This window comes from Anoplophora glabripennis, unplaced genomic scaffold (assembly GCF_000390285.2).
Source record: "Anoplophora glabripennis isolate ALB-LARVAE unplaced genomic scaffold, Agla_2.0 scaffold101, whole genome shotgun sequence".
Classification (NCBI taxonomy): domain Eukaryota; kingdom Metazoa; phylum Arthropoda; class Insecta; order Coleoptera; family Cerambycidae; genus Anoplophora; species Anoplophora glabripennis.
In genome coordinates, this window is record NW_019416426.1 from 324,717 (window position 1) to 344,759 (window position 20,043).

Here is a 20,043-nt window from a genome sequence, read left to right on the forward strand (position 1 = left end):
AAAATAATTAGAACAGAAATATTACATTTTTTTAGAGGTGAAAGGGAAAAAATAAAAAAAAATAATTATTTTCCCGGAATTATAAAATTTAAAATCGAAAAAAAAGTTCCGTGACTCTTTTGCGAAACGAGTAGTTGTACAGTTATGTTTAGGTTTAATGAATAGTGCTTGAAAATCGAAAACAGTCGATTTTTTAAATAAAAATGAGAAATTACTTTTTACTTGGAAACACCACTGAGAATTACAAGTAATTATTGAAATCTCGAAATCTTCCGTTGTGTCGAATTTCTGTGGGTTTCAGTAAAGGTAAATCCAGTATTACTCCACCACTGGAACACGGATTTATATCTGAATTCAGTGGAATTTTACTTTTAAATAGATGAATCAAATTTCATCGTTCTGCATCAAATGTCTCCACAACTATAAATTTGCCTAATTATGTAACTTTTTTGAGAGAAAATCGGTCAAGAAATTATCCCTTAATTAAAGTTTATTGAAGTATATAAATTAGATAATTTCTAAAACAAATATTTATATCCAGTTTTTGTTATATAATTTAAGTGCCATTATTGAATGGATGTTACTGTTAACGAACCTCAATGAGAGCTCTTAGCGCTCTAATGAACATAATGTTAAATTCTAACTTAAGCCCTTGTAGAAAATAAATCTCTACAATTATATAATATACGCACAACAGCAAAACAACATCGTCTGTGCTGATTACAGTCAAACTTCACAGTATTTAATACATTTAAGTATAATTGAGGGTCTTAACCTTGTTCTAAAATTCAATTTTGTATTAACCAAAGGATTTTTGTGAAAACAGAATAGTTTCCTTTCTTGGAGTAGTGTTTTTATCTATTTGTGAGTTATGTTACTAAAGATATGAGAGTAAATCACTTAAAATTTATTGAGAAATAATTTCTAGTTAGAGAACTAAGGCTTTCTACTTGTAAATATATCTTTCATACTTACTACATTCGTATCAATAATCTTGGCGCATTCACCAAAAACTACAATATCTCCTAGTTCAATTTGTTACAAAACCAATTGAAATATAATCTTTTAAGCTTTCATTTAAGTTTTTTATAGAGTATTTGATTTTTAAGACTTTTTTAAGTTTATTTGGAATTTCTCTAATATTTGACTACAAATTTATTTACTTTGTTATGAATTTCATTTAAATATCAAACAAATCAGTGGCATTTTTTTCTCAAATATATGCAATGTTAAATATCTTTACCTACGCCCATTGCGATAAAAAAAATTTTTGATACGTCACAAATGAGGTCGTCTAGGAATTACTACCTGTACCAAATTTCAATAAACTCTCTCTTCCAGTTCCTTCTATACAGGGTGTTTCTGAAATAAGTGCGTTCCTTGATTGAGGGCACAAAAATAACCAACTTTTATTAAGCAACCAATGGTCTAAAACACTGCGATTTAAATTGAAAAAAAATCATATGGAGGATTAAACAAATTTAAACGTTTCAAACAAAATTAAAGCTGTCCCTGGTGCGGCAGTCAACTGTACCTTTGATATCGAAGCTGCCGCGCGCCGCAGTGCGAAAGCGCTGATGTCAGTTTTGACGGTTTAAATTTTGTGTTTGAAAATGCTGAAATTTATTCAAATCTCGTTTAAAAGTAACACAAAATTTAAACAAATAAACGAATTACCTACCTATAGACGATATTTAACAATTTCCGTAGTACACACAGTACTGTTTGATACAACAAATTCTGGCCAATGTAGCGAGTACTGCGCCTCGGATCTTTCTCAACGAGGTTTATGATGTTTTCTTCGTTGTCAAAAACACGTTGCGCTTTTCATTTGTTAGGTCATTCTCGGTATCCTGTAACTTTTTAACTGCCTTTTGCACTGTTCTAATGTTAGATTGTCGTCTGTTACAGTAACCGACCACATACAAATTTAAATTGTAGTGACATTCTCCGTACGTTAACACTATATCTGCTAGTTCTTGATCAGAAAACATTCTATACTCCGGCTAATCAATACTGTAACACACAGCGCACGTGCTCAAGATGCACAGGGTCGGATTACGTTTTTGGTTAATTTTCTAAATTAATTTTCTCAAAAACAGAAGCATGTAGACTCTAGACCATCAGTTAAGTACTTCATAAAAGTTGTCCATTCTCGTGCTTTTTTCAAGAAAGCTACTTATTTCAGAAACACCCTGTATAAGCCGCTTATCGCATGTGTCCATAGAAAATTCTTTTTTTTCAGAATTAACTGATTGATGATTTGTTTGAAATCTACCGTTACCCAGACTCTTATTATTTAACGATCGATATTATGTAGCGAAATAATAACATTTCTGACATGACCGCATACTTACATTTTCCTAAGAAATACTTGAAGTACCATCTTGTTTGGTATTCGGGATTCTCGAGGACTGGAGTGCTCGGGGAACCAAACATCTGAAACCGAATTTCATGAACCAAATTGTAGAAATCTCCCATGACAGGATAGAATGTCAGGGAAACATTAAAGTCACAAATTAACCACAACAATGAGTTATTAGATAATTATAAGTCTTCTTCCTTCTTTTAGTTTAATCCAGAATCAAGCTCGATTGTTATGAAATAATGTAACAAAATATTTAATTTGTTCATTTTGAGGGAAATGGATTTATTTTAGTTCTCTTAAATATTTGCGATTTGTGGGAACAATATATTTTATTAACTTATATGTTATGACTACCTATTCAGTATATCACAATGTTCCTTTTATGTGGCCTATACGCCTATGAATCTTTAAGACCAAAATCCCATAAGACGTTCTACCGCGGCTTCTCAAAGTTCCAGTATTTGAATAAGTTATTAGATTTGTTCTTATTGCAATATCAGTCAAGTTGCGGTGAATTAAGCATACTATTACGTTGCTTCAAATGATTCCCCTTTTTGAAATGTCATTACTGAATATGTAATAAAGATGTCTAATTCTGATTTATGTTTTACTTCTATGCGAAAAAATAAAATCTCTGCTAATAAATTAAATAGTTCGTTACTATACAGGGTGTCCCAGTACATGATACAAAAAATTCGAGTACAACTAAATTTTACACTAAATGGAGAACATTGAAACTAATTTACCATGTACGCTACTGTCATGTAAGTAATACCATTTTATAATTTGCGCATAATTCTCGCGATCTTTATATTTTTTTCTGCCAAATGAACAAAAACACAAACAAAAGACTAACACCGGTTCATAATTAATGTATATGCAGGAATAGTCGGCATTAATTTAATACTCGTAGTTCTATACGTTTTTGAGAAATGTCTGAATGGACACCGATATTTGGAGTTGAATACTTAACTTACTTTAACTTATTCTTGTTTTATGTTATGTGTAAATAGTGTTTCTCAAATTTTGTTAGTGAAAATTACATTAGTAGACAGTAAGATTTTCTAGGCTCTTATTTTAACAATATGTACAGGGTTATTCATATAACATTTTACCCCCCTTAACTTTCTTATTTTTTGAGTCAGACAAAAATAGTTAATATAAAAGTTGTAGGGAATGTCTCTGTGAGTTTAATGAGTTTTAAGAAAATAAAAATTATATAGGGCGTTCCAAAGATACGAACCAAACTTATGTTTTATTAAATGAAACACCCTGTATATTATTCGATTTTCAGAATCTCTGCCTCCTTCTAATTCCAACAATGTATATATGTTGTAGGTTTACGTAATAATTTGCTCCATATTCTGCATTGAAAGGCTAATAATATATAATATAAAAAATCTTACAGATATTTTTGACATATCCCTTAATTATTATCTTAGTTACATACGTAATTTTTGTTCTGCTAATAAAATTTCGATTAAAATAATACTTCAATTACAAAATTTCATTCTATAAACAACAATGTTGTTCTTGTGAATATGAACGAATAATAATTATTTATTTGAAAATATAACTCACCTCATCTTTTTCTCCCGGAGAATCTCCATTTTCTATCCTAAATCTCCTACAGTGTTCCTGACCGTCTACTTCCGGTTGTTGCAGCTGAAACAAACAGTTTTACTTAATTAAATCATTTGATATGTTTGATATATTATTATATGTAAATTATATTAATTGTGAAAAAACGCACAAAACTTCTAGTGAAATTGATTATATAAATAATATATTTTAAAAGTCAGATGCTTAAAAATTTAAGGACATTTTTCACTTTCTATCTTAATGCACAGATGCGTAATTTGACATTTGACATTTTTTTATTGTCGCACGAAATTGCCGTATTCAGAGGGTAGATAAATCGCCCATAGACATGACGAATGGCCGCAATTTATCATTTCTACTTCACTCCGCTGGAAATTTTACAGCAATTTCACAAAATAATGCCTCAAATTGTTAAATTTATCGATTTGTGGTCGAAATATACCATAGGAACATACTTTTCGAATATAAATATATGATAACGATAGTGTCGATTTAGAAAAGTTTGTGGTTATTCACTTTATTCTTGAATATTTTTTTTATTGAAGTATTGAACACAGCAAATGTTTCCTGAAATATTTCAAAGAATAACAGAATAATACAGGGTGGTCAAATGAAAACGAAACAGAGCCATTTTCAGGAACTGCGTCAAGATTGTAGAAAAACGCTGAGACCTGTCGATTTTAGATTAAAGAGGGACATTCTTTGCTGGTATTTTTGACTCCGCCATTTTCACCCCCAAGCAAGGGTAAGCATCACCCCAAAATATTTAAATGGCATTGGGGGTTGAGTAATATTTCTTTTGAAAGCTCTTGCAATTCTCTTTAGAACAGACTTTAAATTTTATAATTCCGCCCAATACTTTGAAAGNACAATATTTCTTTTTCTATATTCAAATGTTCATTTATATGGTTAAGACCCCGCCAAACATTAATATGCGATCAGAATTGATGGTTGTTTTTCTAACCTCAAAAAATCGGGTCAATTAAGGTCAGATATCACGAATTATCAAAAAATTACAGATTCGCGCCAAATTTAGTGTAAGGGGGGTTTTCGGGGTCACTGATCACGGATCCGAGGTCAATTTTGCAAAATTCAAGATGGCGGATCCAAGATGGCCGACCAAATTTTCAAAAAATAACAGATTGGCGCCAAATTTGGTATAAGGAGGTTTTCGGGGTCGCTGATCACGAATTCTAAGTCAATTTTGCAAAATTCAAGATGGCGGCCGACCAAATTTTCAAAAATTAACACATTCTCGGCCAAATTTGATATACAGGGTTTTTGGTGTCAGTGATAACGAATCCGAGATTGGATTTACAAAATTCGTTTTCAAAAATATAATCAATTACCTATGTACTTTATTACTTGAGATTAGGCAGGAAACCCGTGAATAGATCAATTACAGAAAAAAGAACAAGATATGGCTGAAAACAAGAAGGATAAAACATGATTGGATACTCAGGTTAAAAGTAAACAAAAATATTACTAAATGAATTTTGCAATTCTGGCCTCGGAAGCCAACGGCATCTTTTTTTTTTCGAAATCGACAGATAAAACAAAACATATTTTTAAAAGGACGGGGTCCCTTACTCTCCATACGGCATGGCACTGATGCAGGGAATTAAGTATTTGAAGATAATTTTTAATACTTTCGGTGCCACCCTGTAACTTATGACAAATTTAAGATGACTATTAGATATTTATGAAAAATCAACTGAAAACAAAAACTTTAACACCTTGTGACTTTTAAATGAAAATCGCTTTTGGATTAAGGTAAATTAAATTAAATTTAACCGTTTTTATCTCAGAAATCTCAGCGGTATAACCAATGTTATCCGAGACATCCTATACAGGGTGAGTCAGTTTTTTGTAGTAGGATTTTAACAGTTGATAGAGAATCATGTTTTAATAAGAAAAGTTCCTATAAACGTAGGTCTTAGAACGCTTCGTTTGTGAGATATAGGGTGTTGAAAACAAACTTTATTAAGAATTTTTCTTAATATCTCTAAAAGACCAACATATATTGAACTGAAATTTGGTATTAACAACATATTAGTTATGGTGAATAAAATAAAGATATCTGTTATCCATTTCACCCACCAGTGACGTGCCTGAGGTGGGTTACTGCCCCCTTTAAAAAAATAATTCGTACGCCCGTGAATTTTTCTGGAAAATAACATCATTTCTAAATTTTTTAATCAATTCTGAACAAAACAGATCTCTCAATTTTTTTTATAAAATTAACGGTTTTTGGTTAATTCTTAAAATTCTTAAAATTCTTAAAATTCTTAAAAAAAAGTTTGTTTTCAACACCCTATATCTCACAAACGAAGCGTTCTAAGACCTACGTTTATAGGAACTTTTCTTATTAAAAAATGATTCTCTATCAACTGTTAAAATCCTACCACAAAAAATTGACTCACCCTGTATACCGACATTAAAATGGTTAATCTACACATTCTTTGGTTATTTTTTGTGTTTCGTACATTGAAATATTACCTTTGATATCTAGGCCTCCTCTGTACTTGTCCCAACCTCTTAACTTAATTTTGTCTCCTAGTAATGATAAAAATTGGTCGAACTTATAGCTACCATATTCTGGAACAAAAAAATGAATACAAATAAATTATTGGCGTGATACGACGGCGACGTGTACAGGTTTAACCACGCAGAAAACAGCCCTCACGTTTTTGTGCCCGTGGCAGCTAGAAAAAAAGCAAAATGCGAGGCTGTTCCTGCATGGAAGAGTGAGTGAGGTTTTTGGCTTGAAAAGCTTTATAAAAGTTCCGGCACGGGTATTATACTAAGCCTTTTGTTGTCACAGTATGTTTTAATAAAATATCAGCCGTGAATAATAGTCGCATAATGTAACTCCGGTATTTAATCAGTTATTAAATTACTAAACGTGGGGTAACAAACAAGGATATTGGAAAGTCAGTTGGAACTTTTTGTTCAATCGATGTAATCCAATAAAACGGACACGATTTAACTTTGCTATTAAAAAAATGCTATTAGATTGCTAAACGTGGCACAAACAAAGCGCTTGGAAAGGACGTTCAAGGACTGATTAGATTTTCATTTTAACTGAATTGTTTTCTTCATTGTTGCCGAGCAAATTCGGAATCTGTTAAAGATGCAAATTATTTGCGAGGTTTGTAAAGGGTGTCCGGTAAATATCTACTAATCTCCCGTGAACATATAAGGGAGGTAAAAATAACACCCTCACTCGTTATAATTCTTTTGCTTAATGTCCCTTCTAACTGAGATATCTGGCCCCAAAGGGGTACCTAAATATTTACGTTTCGAGTTTTAGCTTTAAACACACCTTGTGTATTTTGATATAATTTTGGCATAGTATATTACAGTTGAATGCCCATGATGTGATGTTAAAACCAGTCAATTATATTTTCCTTTGAAAAGAGACTCTTTATTTGTTTCAATAAAACGAAAAGTTACTGTTAATAAATACTGATTTACTGCACGCAAAAAAAATTCTTAAATCAAGGATGGTATATTTATATTTACGAAAATAAATATATTCTTGATGCTAATATACCTACCATGATTTTAAACTAAGTCACTCCATCTCTTCCATCAAGAAAACGTTCATTTAAGGGGGTATCCTCGTATAGATTGCAAAAAATCAATGCGAACTTCAGGATTTTTTTTTTTTTTGAGAAAACTGTACAATATTTTTAATTGAAACTGACACTATTTTATTTGTAGTTTAAGAAAACATAAAAAAATTTTTGTATGATAAATTTAAATTAAGCGCATTGAAGTTATAAAGTAGGAGACGTTTTTTTCCTCTTCATTTGTGCCACGTTTCGCAACCGCTGTATCATTCTGAAACATACCAATCGAACTTTTTTGTTATTATAACACTTATACCTCGTCCATAAACCTAATTTAAAAGTATAAAAAAAAAATTATTAACAAAATGGCGGCCATTTGAAAAAAAATTTACAAAAGGTTTTGCAAAAAAATTATAAAATAATTATGTTTAACAAAATCCTTTAGGTTAGTGGATTAGCTAATTAAATTTCCTTTCAAATGGTGTTTTCGATATTTTGAAAATTCGTTGAGTAATCGCCGGCATAAACTTGAAAAATTTGCGGTAACCGAAAATTGCGATTTTTCTGGTAAAAAAACTAATTTATTCAAAACATCAAAAAAATATTAAATATAAAAGAACTTTGCTGGTGATACTATAGAATTCTAACGAGATTCATAAAATATTTGAAATATTATTTCATGTGTATCCAAAAAACAATTGAAGAATAAAATGTGCGAGTTGCCGATTTTGAACACAAATGTAGAAGTGATTTTTTTCTCTCGATTTTCGTAACTGTCAAAATGTTGATTTTTAATCTTCTAAGCTATGACGAACCCCTTTAAAAATGTTTGGACTTGTGAAATTAGCGTATGTACAGATGAATGTCTATTAAGGTGCAAATATATGGTTCTGGCTTTAAGCTTCTGTGTTAAAATTAGCTAAAAAAACATATTTAGTAGGTATATTAGAAAGTCAATTATCTATCTGATTAATTAATAAGAGAAAAAATAATTGACAACAGCTCTTCCATTCTTTAAAAATGATAATAATATATGACAGTGCGTAGCATTTTCGAAACCAGTAACGTTAATTAATTGTTTGTTTTTATAATCGAATAAAACATGGCGGAGTTATAGCTTGCGCCATTTTTAATTAGATGCCCGGTATGACCGTACCACTGGGTGTCCAATGTTTATTATTATCAGAGCATAATTTGATATGTTTAATATATTAAATTATTTTAAAAATGAATCATAAATATATTAAAAGAGATGTATGCCAAAATCAAATTAAAGAAATATTTAAGAAAAAACTAAAAAAATATACCCACTTTTGCTGAAAAATTTAAAGTAAAAAATAACAAATGAGTAACACCTTGATAATCGAGACGGTCATATTCAAGTAAGTAGGTAACTTTCGAGTTGAGATTGTACTCATACCCATATTAAAATAATATTTACTCACCATTGCTTAATATTTCGTCATCACTGGTCTGGCCCTGCTTCATATAAATAACACCGAATTTGAAGTTGACAGAGCCCTCTTGTTCCTCTAACAACAATAAGTCTTTTTGGATATCCGGCGAGAATATCTCTTTTGGTCCTTTCTCGACTTTATCCATGTTGGGGAAATTGGACAGTATTTGCTTTACGGTCAGAACTTTGTTTTGAAGTATGGGCAGTGATATTTTCTGTGCGCCCTAAAAGTTTGTCAATGTTGAATTATTATGTCGGAGACACGATTCCGGTCTCAAATAGGTCGCGTCTCGACTATTTATTTATAGAAACTCGCCTTCTGGACAAAATGATATGAAGTCGTATTTGGAAACTATGAAATTATTGGATATTTCAAATCTGTGCGGTTTCAGTTAGTAACTTACTATGACTTAAAATATTTCTGTTATAACAGGTGTCCCAAAATTCATGCAAGATTTGAATTGTGAGCTATTTATGCGGTAAAGTGTTGCCAACGAAAAAAAATGATAGCGTGACAGCTGACAGTTCAACGTTATTCAAGGTATTGGCAGCTACAGTTCGAAATGTACAAAATATTGTCAGAATAGTGATATAACATCTTCAACTGTGAAGTGATTAATTGAAAAATTCACGGAGACATGGATCGATTAGTGATCTTAAACACTTTGGCCGTCCTTCAACAAGTCGTTAAACTCAAAACATCCAAACAATTCTTAAAACTGTTGTTGAGAGTCCAGGAACATCAATTCGGCATCCTGGTCAAAATTTGGGACTTTCGAGAAACTCTCTGCAGCGTATTCTCAAGAAACATTTGCATCTGCATGCTTACAAAGTTCATTTCACTCAATAACTGATCAGATAGAGCGAAGAGAATTCGCTGAATGGATTATGGAACCACAATAAGTGGATGCTGATTTTTCGAACAAAATCATCTACAGCGATGAGGCTTATTTTCATCTTGATGGCTTCGTTAATCGACAAAATTGTCGCATTTGGGTTTCAGAAAATCCAAGAGTGATTGTTGAGAAACAAATCATCCACAATATATTACTGTTTGGTGCGGATTTTAGTCTGAAGGCATCATCGACCTATACATGGAAAATACTGCTGTTCGGGCAATAATAACGCTATCGCGACATGATAATCCGAGTGATCCAGTTTTTTGTGTCTAAATGGCAAGATATGCATGCAGACGACATGTGGTTTCAACAATACGATGTCACATGCCATACAGCCCGAGAAACAATTGAATTACTGCATGAGTCATTTCCTGGTCGTGTAATTTCCCGTTTTGGTAATCAGAATTGTTCGCCCAAATCATACGATTTAACGCCGTTGTGCATTTTTTGGGGTTTTTTGATGTTTAAGGTTTATGCCAACAAGCTCATTACCACCCACACCTTGAGGAAGAAATTGAGCGCTGTACCAACCAAATTCGGCCACATTTATATAAAACCGGCATGGAAAATTTCGATATGCTATTCCATATACCGTATACTTTATGAGTCATTAAAAAAAATTATAATTTTTAAATGAAAAACCTGTTTTCTATCAAAATTACTTCTTGTGTGAATTTTGGGACAGAGTAAATTAGGATAAATTACCCACTAAGGTAGTTAAAATGCTTACCGTTTTTTTAAATAGAATNAGAAACTCGCCTTCTGGACAAAATGATATGAAGTCGTATTTGGAAACTATGAAATTATTGGATATTTCAAATCTGTGCGGTTTCAGTTAGTAACTTATTAGGACTTAAAATATTTCTGTTACAACAGGTGTCCCAAAATTCACGCAAGATTTGAATTAATTGTGAACTATTTATGCGGTAAAGTGTTACCAACGAAAAAAAAAAGATAGCGTGACAGCTGACAGTTCAACGTTATTCAAGGTATTGGCTGCTATAGTTCGAAATGTCGTACAAAATATTGTCAGAATAGTGATATAAATCATCAACTGTGAAGATTAATTTAAAAATTCAGGGAGACTGGATCAATTAGTGACCTTAAACACTCTGGCCATCCTTCAACAAGTCGTTCAACACAAAACATCGAAGTAGTTCGCGAGACTGTTGCTGAGAGTCCAGGAACAATTCTTCACCCTGGTCAAAATTTGGGACTTTCGAGAAACTCTCTGCAGCATATTCTCACGAAAGATTTGCATCTGCATGCTTGCAAAGTTTAATTCACTCAAGAACTGAAGCCTACTGACCAGGTAGAGCAAAGAGAATTCGTTGAATGGATTGTGGAATCTCAATAAGTAGATGCTGATTTTCCGAACAAAATCATCTTCAACGATGACGCTTATTTTCATATTGATGGCTTCGTTAATCGAGAAAATTGTCGCATTTGGGTTTCAGAAAATCTAACAAACCCACTACCACCCACACCTTGAGGAAGAAATTGAGCGCTGTAGGGGAAGGTGGGGGAATATCGCGTGGCGGGTAAAACCGCGCATTCCAAAATTTCCTACTACATAATTTTAAATAACCGCCTGACTGCGCCGCCACCTATTAGGCGAATTGCTAAGTTCGGATCCTGTAGAAATTGGAGTAATTTCTCAATAGATAACACTCTGTGCTGAAGTACATATTTTCTAGCAGTTATTATTAATTTGTAATGTGTTATAACGTGCATTCCTACTAACTGAGCTTAAATTAAATAACAACTACAAGCTAAAGTGAGTAATACTATATTTTGCTTACAAGATATTGTCAGCTTTAGTTGTTTCTTGTTTTTCGAAATGAGTTTAGGACAATGTTCGTTATCAAGCGATTATGGGGTAATTTCGCGCACAACACGTGGGGAAATATCGCGCATTACATTTATAGGGTAACTCCTTTAGAACTACGCCGTATGGCTTTTGAATTCGCTATGAAAAACAACATAAGGCATAACTTTAACATTCATAATAAAATAAAAAAGAAGAAACCAAATACTAAGCCGTCTAAGAGAAATTGTAGGCAAGAAACTGACGAGTCAGATGTTCGTATTGAAGATTTTTGCGATGACGACGAACTACATGATTTAATAGCTGAAAAGTACATAATTTGCGATGAATTTAGACGTAATAACGAGATTTAGTACCGCTGCGTTAACTGTAGCATGTGGTCTCATGCAGAATGTAGTGGATGGGACAGTCCAGAAAATTATAAATGTGACTTGTGCCTGAAGAAAGAAAACGCGCCAAGAAAGTTTTCTAATCAATTTTAAATCTTTTTTATTTTTTATTTTTTTGACACAAATGTGCCTTGAAATATTTTTTGGTTACTTCAACACATATTTATTTTAAGTATATGTTATTTATGTTGCGTTTATACCATATATGTATGTATTTATATTATTTTTTTCAATAAAACGTGATTCTCATCATTGCGCAATATTACCCCATTCTATGAGCGGAATTACCCCACTGGATGGGGAATACCGCGCATATGACACTTAAGATCTTTTTAGTTATAATATCAAAAAAATTTAAAGAATTAAAAAAATAATATACTAAGACAGATTTGGAACGTATGAAGATTTAGTTTTTTTCCTTTTCATAATTTTGCAGGTATCAAGTCATTCAAATTTTTACAAATTTTCTTAGGTGCGCGATATTCGCCCACCTTCCCCTACCAATCAAATTCGGCCACATTTATGTAAAACCGTCATGGAAAATTTCGATATGCTATTCCATATACCGTACACTTTATGAGTCATTAAAAAAATTACAATTTTTAAATGAAAAACCTGTTTTCTATCAAAATTACTTCTTGTGTGAATTTTGGGACAGGGTAAAATAGGATAAATTACCCACTAAGGTAGTTAAAATACTTACCGTTTTTTTAAATAGAATAGCACGACAAAGAGGAACACATGTGTTATTATCTTCGTTCAAGACTATACTTAGAAAAAAAGGCGATTTGTCGTTATCTAATCCAACATAATTTTGGTGCACTGAAAAAATAAGAATTATTTATTTATTAATTTACTATATCCAACAGGCAAGTGCCTAGTTACAGGATAAGGATAGCAAACTATAATAATAAAAAGAGAAAACAAAATTCAACTAAAAACCACAAAAACATACAAATATATAACAAGAGAAATGGCTATAAATTACAAACATTGTTAATACATATAATAAAGTCATAAATAAAATAAAACAAGGTCAAATCTATAAACTTAAAGAAGGTATACATTATATGTATAAACTCTTTATCTGAGTTATAAATGAACAGAATATATCCAACCGTGATTCAATTACACTGTAATTGGTAAACATTTGGTACAAGGCAGATACTTTATATAAATTAGTATAATTTTTTGTTTGGAGAAGATGGTGTCGTTTGTTCAATCAAGGAATATGATAATTTATTATTTCTACCAGTTTATTACATTGTTTAAGATTTTGTACAAAAATATTACACTATTCATTTTCAATCAAGTGCAAAGGCAGCTGATTTGAAAAATCGACGTTGTATTTTTTCAATACCCATTCATTATACGAGTATGATTATTGTAGACGGGTGCTCAAACGAAAGAAGCGTACTCAAGCTTAGATCTTACAAATATATTGAATAATATTTAACTTGATGGTATCAGTTTTGAAAATTCTTCGAATTACGAACAATAAAGCCTAAAGTTTTGTAACCGCTTTTAGGTATATAATCATATGTTTCGTAAAAGAAAGCTTAGGNAGCTGTTCTATTCGCACATTTATTGTTCATAAAGTAAAGCGAAATGATATCTACCCTTTCCGCAACGGAATAAACCATAGTGTTTAATTTTCAAAAACACAATTAAATAAACTACTAACCAACGCTTCCAAATAATACTAGAAAATAATTTGAAATCCGCTAATTTTACGTTAATTGTGTGTATAGCATTTATTACTGTTTTTTACAATTGTGTTTTTTTACGAGTCATAAATCGCCAAAAACCAATGTAACGCAGGAAATATCATTGGCGTACTTAACTCGAATGACTGACATCTGTACCGTTACTAATTGTTTGTACATAAACTTATAAAACAAAATTCTTAATAAGTATTGGGCGGAATTATAAAATTTAAAGTCTCTTGGAAGGAGAATTGTAAGAGCTTTCAAAAGAAATATTACTCAGCCACCAATGCCATTTAAATATTTTGGGGTGATGCTTACCCTTGCTTGGGGGTGAAAGTGGCGGGGTCAAAAATACCAGCAAAGAATGTCCACGTTTAATGTAAAATCGACGGATCTGAGCGTTTTTCTACAATCTTGACTCAGTTCCTGAAAATGGCTCTGTTTCGTTTTCATTTGGCCACCCTGTATAATAAAGTACTAAATATCCGAACAACTTTTAATTTATTATCGATGATTTTGTTTTCTCTGTTGTAGTCTATCATTCATTTGCTACGTTTATTAATTTCATTATTTGCCTATACAGGATGCTCCCAATTGCATAGAATTTTTCAAAATAAAAAAATCCATAAACATAACATAAAATGTAACTATGAACTACAATCTTTCAGGGGCAGGTAAAGTTGGAAGATTTATATAAAATTTTACCCCCTTTTTCCTGTTGTGATATTTTTTTTGTTTAGTTAAAACCAGAATGCTAAAACGGACTTTTTTGCACAAAAATTGTCTCGACGGTTATTTAAAAATTATCCACTTTCGGGTACAAATGATTTAAAATTTGTTTAAATGACGAAAACAAAATTTGGTTGCATTATTATTCCAAATGCAATATCATAAACGCAACAGCAAGTTGCTCTAATAGCAACTCTAGCAATTTACTTTCTAGTGTCCATAATTTTATTTAAATAAAATGTATACCTATATAAAACAGTAACTTATAATTTACTTAGGAAGCTCATTGATATATTTTTTTAATAAGTAATTGCTCGTTAAAAAGGCAAAAATTATGGAAACATGACAAAGACAAATATTTGAAGAAAAGACGAATTACATTTTAAAATTCTCTGAAATTATGAAAGAATTATTCTGTGACCTTTGACTTTTACAATTAAAACAAATTTTTAAGCAACCCATTAAATTCGTTAACGTTTCTGCTAATTTCTGAAACAAAAGAAATAATTTGCATATTCCTACATTTCAGAATTTTGATATACACCTCCGTAGTTTCACAGTGGGCGTCATTAACGACTTGGTTTATTCCTACGTCGTAATTCATCATCTTATTTATATAATTAACTTTTAAAAACTTTTTTTTAATGCCAATGAACGTTAAAAGTTTTCACTTATACACTTTTATTGCGTGCCTAATCACTTAAGTTACGTAAGAGGAGAAAACATTATTCGGATCAGTCTAGGAAGTTAGCTAAAGGCGTATTTATAATGGCGACCTGAGATAATTATCACGTTGCAAATAAAATATTGATTTTCTCTTAAAACTGTGAAACTGCAGATTAATAATAAAATAATAATAATAATAATAATAATAATAATAATATTCATTTCCTCTAAAAAAAATCATTCTTTTTTATAGGAATCGTCCAAATAACTAAGTTGAAAACTAAACCATAAAATACATACAATTTCCCATAAGGTTTTGTCATTTGCAACATTTATATATTCTTTTGTTTATTGTTCCAAAGGGCTTGTTATTGAAACAATATTTCTGGTGTGCAATCATCTTCGCTTAAAAATCATTATTGTTTAACAGACATTCCCTTGAAAAATAACTAGTCACAAAACAGAAACTTTAAAGAGTTCTATGTTTCATCCTCCAGTATCGACAACCAACAAAAACTAAAAAGATTCTACTTGCATGATGTAGGTTCAGAAAGTTTTCATATTTAGTTTTGAAGTCTGTTCTTTCAAAGTTTTCACGAGCTTTGTTCAAACGTCTCATAGCTTTCGTTTCAGTAGTTTTTTTCCAAACGATGACGATTAAAAAAAATTTCTTGTTCAAATTGAACAAAAAACAACTTTAGTCAGAAGGGTTTTTGAATAGCTTATCGAACATTTTAAGAAATTTTAGGAGTAATTTGTTTAATTTTTTAAGTAATAATCAATCAACAACAATTTTAACAAATGAAAAAAGGTTTCTGTACAAATGATAAATAATAATTAAAGTAAACAAGAAAATCAGAGGAAATTTTCAAAGTGACCTCCATTCACTTCTTGGCAATATCCCATCCGTCACTGAAACTCCTGCAGAAGCTTATTATGAATATCTGGTTGATTGGCTCGAATTTCATTGCGAATTATGTCCTTTAATTCTTCAATGGTATTTGGTCTATTGAAATAGACTTTGCTCTTTAAATAGCCCCATAAAAAGTAGTCTAGGGGAGTGAGATCCGGAGATCTAGGGGGCCATTCGATAGTTCCCCTTCGACCAATCCAATGGTTAGCAAATGCTTGGTTTAAATAGTCGTGAACGATCACTGCAAAATGAGGTGGCGCACCGTCTTGTTGGTACCATATCGTGTTATTGGGCAGATCGGGATCTACGTCATTTGGGTAAAGCACCACAAGTGCAGGGATTAAATCGTCTCTTAAAAATTCAAAATATTTTTCACCTGTTAATGCGTCTTCAATGAAAAATGGACCCCAAAATACGATCACCGACAAGGCCAGCCTAAACGTTAACTTTTTGTGGAAACTGACTACAAGTTTCCATTTTCCAGTGTGGATTTTCAGGAGACCAATATCTACAGTTTTGCCGGCTTACTGTGCCGTCGAGATAAAACGTAGCCTCATCAGAAAAAACAATATTGCGTAAGAATCCGTCGTCATCAATCAGGCGTTACAACATGGTTTCACAAAACTGTAACCTATGGTCAGGATCATCTTCGTTTAATTCTTGGACCAAAACCACTTTATACGGATGCCATTTGTACAATTTCAAATATTTTAAGACGGAGCTTGCCGCCACTTGGCGGGTGGGTAAATGGGAATTTTCTAGAAGCTCCAGTAGAACATCTTCTTGTACTGGTGAACAACCCGTTCTAGGGCGATCTCTCGCATGACCCATTTCTAAAAACTTTTGCTCTATTTTATTAACGGTGGACTATATAATTAGTTCTCTGTTTGGATATTTGTTGTTAAATAAACGACAAACTTCTACTTGTGTGTGAGCTCTGTCCCCGTAACCGATCATCATCAAAATTTTGATTCTTTCCCTTTCACTCAAACGACGGACCATTTTCAAATAAAATGAATTCTGATAGAATAATGATTAATCAACTTATTATAAAACACAAACTTGCGAGGACAAACTTCAAAATTCTGACAACTATCAAAACTGTGATTTTTCCAGCGCGTCCTTGATAAATGATTAGTATTTTGTCATTGCTTGTATAATGCATTCTTGAAACTTTGGAATCGAATATTTCGAAAACTTCCATCTTGAAGGTCATACGTTTTTGACATATTCGTACTCAGAAAAATGTGCTCTATCGAAATCCGTGGAAGAAAAGATGAGTTGCCATTCAAAAAAATTGCCGACGACGTCATAGCTCAAAAACAACCAAAACAAAAAAAAGTCGATGGCTGAAAAAAGTGACATTTTATAAACTAAAGTCGACGTGTCCGAGGATTTCCTGTCAAAACCCTTCAATAACTATTTATCGAATTTATTCCAAACTTTACGAGCTCAGTGTATATAAAAGTATACAAGGTGCTATGGAATATGTAACCGGCAACTTGAATAGTCATGCAATATTACGTGCATTAGAGATAATAATTTTTTCTAATATTTAATAACCTAATATTTAATAATACAGGGTGTCCCATTAAGGTCGGCGATGTACGATATTAGAGAAAGTACAGCCCCTAGAGCTTCCAGAAATAAAATTTGATTAATGAATCGACCAAGAAAAATCGCTGGAAATAGTTTTCAAGTTCATAGCTCGGCCGCTAGGGGGCGTAATCTACATACAAAAACATAGAGTTGAATTCTTCTCAGAAATGTTTCCTATTCAATTATACTCGTATTAAATGGTACAAATATTCCCGTAGCTCGCCGTCCTTAGTGAGACACCCTGTACAAATGATGTTATAGAAAGTTATTTTTTGTAAGGTAGAAATATCAGGGATGTTCAAACTTCAACGTCCCGTCCATTTTTCCATTCAATCCGAATGAAAACTACGAAAACAAAGCTTTGCATTAATCTGGGAAGGGAAATGATTCATTAGCATGAAAAACAACTGAACTGAAAAGGCAATGTGTAATGGATTAATCCATACTATGTGAGTGAAAATGGCACGTATAACTGTTTATTTTGCAAATGGAAATAAAAGCTATACATTATTTTAATGTTAGAGTCGTGAACCAGAAATGAACATTATTTTGTTCAATGCACATAATTTTCCTTCTTAGCATGCCAAAAAGGTGTTGGTGTAATAATACAAGACATTCCATAAAAAAGTGTAAGAAACTAATCATCACGAATTTAAATGGCCATTCACAGAAAAGTTAGAAAATATTTTTTTGACATGTTTCAAAGTTTTGTAAGGTCGGATTTTTAATTTTCTAAATATAAACAATTTCTTTTTCTTTTTTTCCCTTATTTATTGGGGATGCTACCCCTGAACTAAATTTAATAGGAAACTAAAACACTAATAGATATCTAAATTTTTGTTCGAATCATTATATTGATTAAAGAAAGTATTAATTAAATATTTGTGCGATAGATCCAAATTGATCTGCTCGAAAGATTATTTTTTTTATAATACTTGAAATTCATAAAAAATAATAAACAATTAATATACTGGGGATTTTTTTGAAAAAATTGTTTAATAATATTGTTTGTTTATTAGCTTGTTAGTTAGTTAGTCTTAGTCGTAAGTCTGTTTTGCATTTTGTTATCAGATAAGTCAAGAAAGATGATGTCAAAAGAAAAATAATAAATAAGTAACGTCAAACTTCATCATAGTTATTATTTTAAAACATAGATTAATTAATTCATCCTGAACCAGAAATACAGTCCACAAATAATTCAAGAAGTGAATCAAGAATCCAACAAATATTGAAAGTAAAACAAATTATGTTTAAGACAACAACTACTGTCTTCTTTTTATGTTGTATGTAAGTTGGCGACTGTTCCAGAGGTTCCTAATAAGTTTTAACAATTATCATTATTACTAATTTTAAGTACCGTTTTGCAATGTTAGCGATTTATATTATTGAAAATGCATATTATTAACTCATTTTTCTACATATAATTAAAAATCCTCTTAAAATTTGTAAATATGCAGTATGTATGTACCTATGTAACTGTTGTAGGATTTCATATACAGGGTGTTAATTAAGTATGTACAATAAATTCAACAGACGATTATTTGAGTGATTTTAAGACAAAAAGTCCATATAAACATTGGTCCGCAGGTGCTTCGTTTTGAAGATGCTAAACTTTTGTAAAAAATTGCTATTTCGTAAATATGTATCTTAAATACCCTTTACCAAATGTTGTTATTATTTGTAATGTTAAGGGGCTAAATTAACCCTAACTTGATTATATTTATTAAGCCCAGTGGCGTCCCGAGCGGTATTTTAACGAATATTTTTGTCAAAATAAGTGTACGCCACTGACTTTTTTGTAATTTTTATATATTTTTTTTGGATTAAGCAACTAAAAATACAACTTTTTTTGTCTCTTGAATGTTTTTCGTATTTTGATTTATTTTTGGGAAAAAAAATAAAATCCATTTAATTGCATTTCTCTAGACCACACAAGAGAAACATGGGGAAAAATAGGAAATAATCAAGGGTTGCCTTGGAAAACGATTGTAGCAGCTTGTTAAATTACTAAGTTATTAATTTGTAATTTTTATGAAAAGTATTGTTGGTGATTTTTTCGAATTATTTTTCGTTCAATATAGTTCAGTTTACTAATAGTAAAATGGCAGATATGCTTTTATGTTATGGAATGCCAAAGTGCCAAATTGCAACAAAATTGGGTAAAGTGTATTTAAGATATTTACGAAATAACAAAAATTTAACACCCTGTATCTGCAGACCAATGTTTATATGGACTTTTTGTTTTAAAATCACTCAAATAATCGTCTGTTGAATTTATTGTACATACTTAATTAACACCCTGTATATACC

At 31.5% G+C, this 20,043-nt stretch overlaps 1 protein-coding gene across 2 annotated transcripts in view; it reads right to left on the reverse strand.

The window, feature by feature from the left end:
- The window catches only part of LOC108904300 (GTPase-activating Rap/Ran-GAP domain-like protein 3), a 150,395-nt gene that overhangs the window by 51,319 nt on the left and 79,033 nt on the right, over nt 1-20,043 (reverse strand). For both annotated transcript variants that reach the window (XM_023454520.1, XM_023454521.1), the window contains exons 3-4: nt 3,950-4,033; nt 2,358-2,439 (exon numbers count right to left, since the gene is read on the reverse strand). In XM_023454520.1, coding sequence (XP_023310288.1) covers nt 2,358-2,439; nt 3,950-4,033 — 166 coding nt within the window. The remainder of the gene's footprint in view (nt 1-2,357; nt 2,440-3,949; nt 4,034-20,043) is intronic.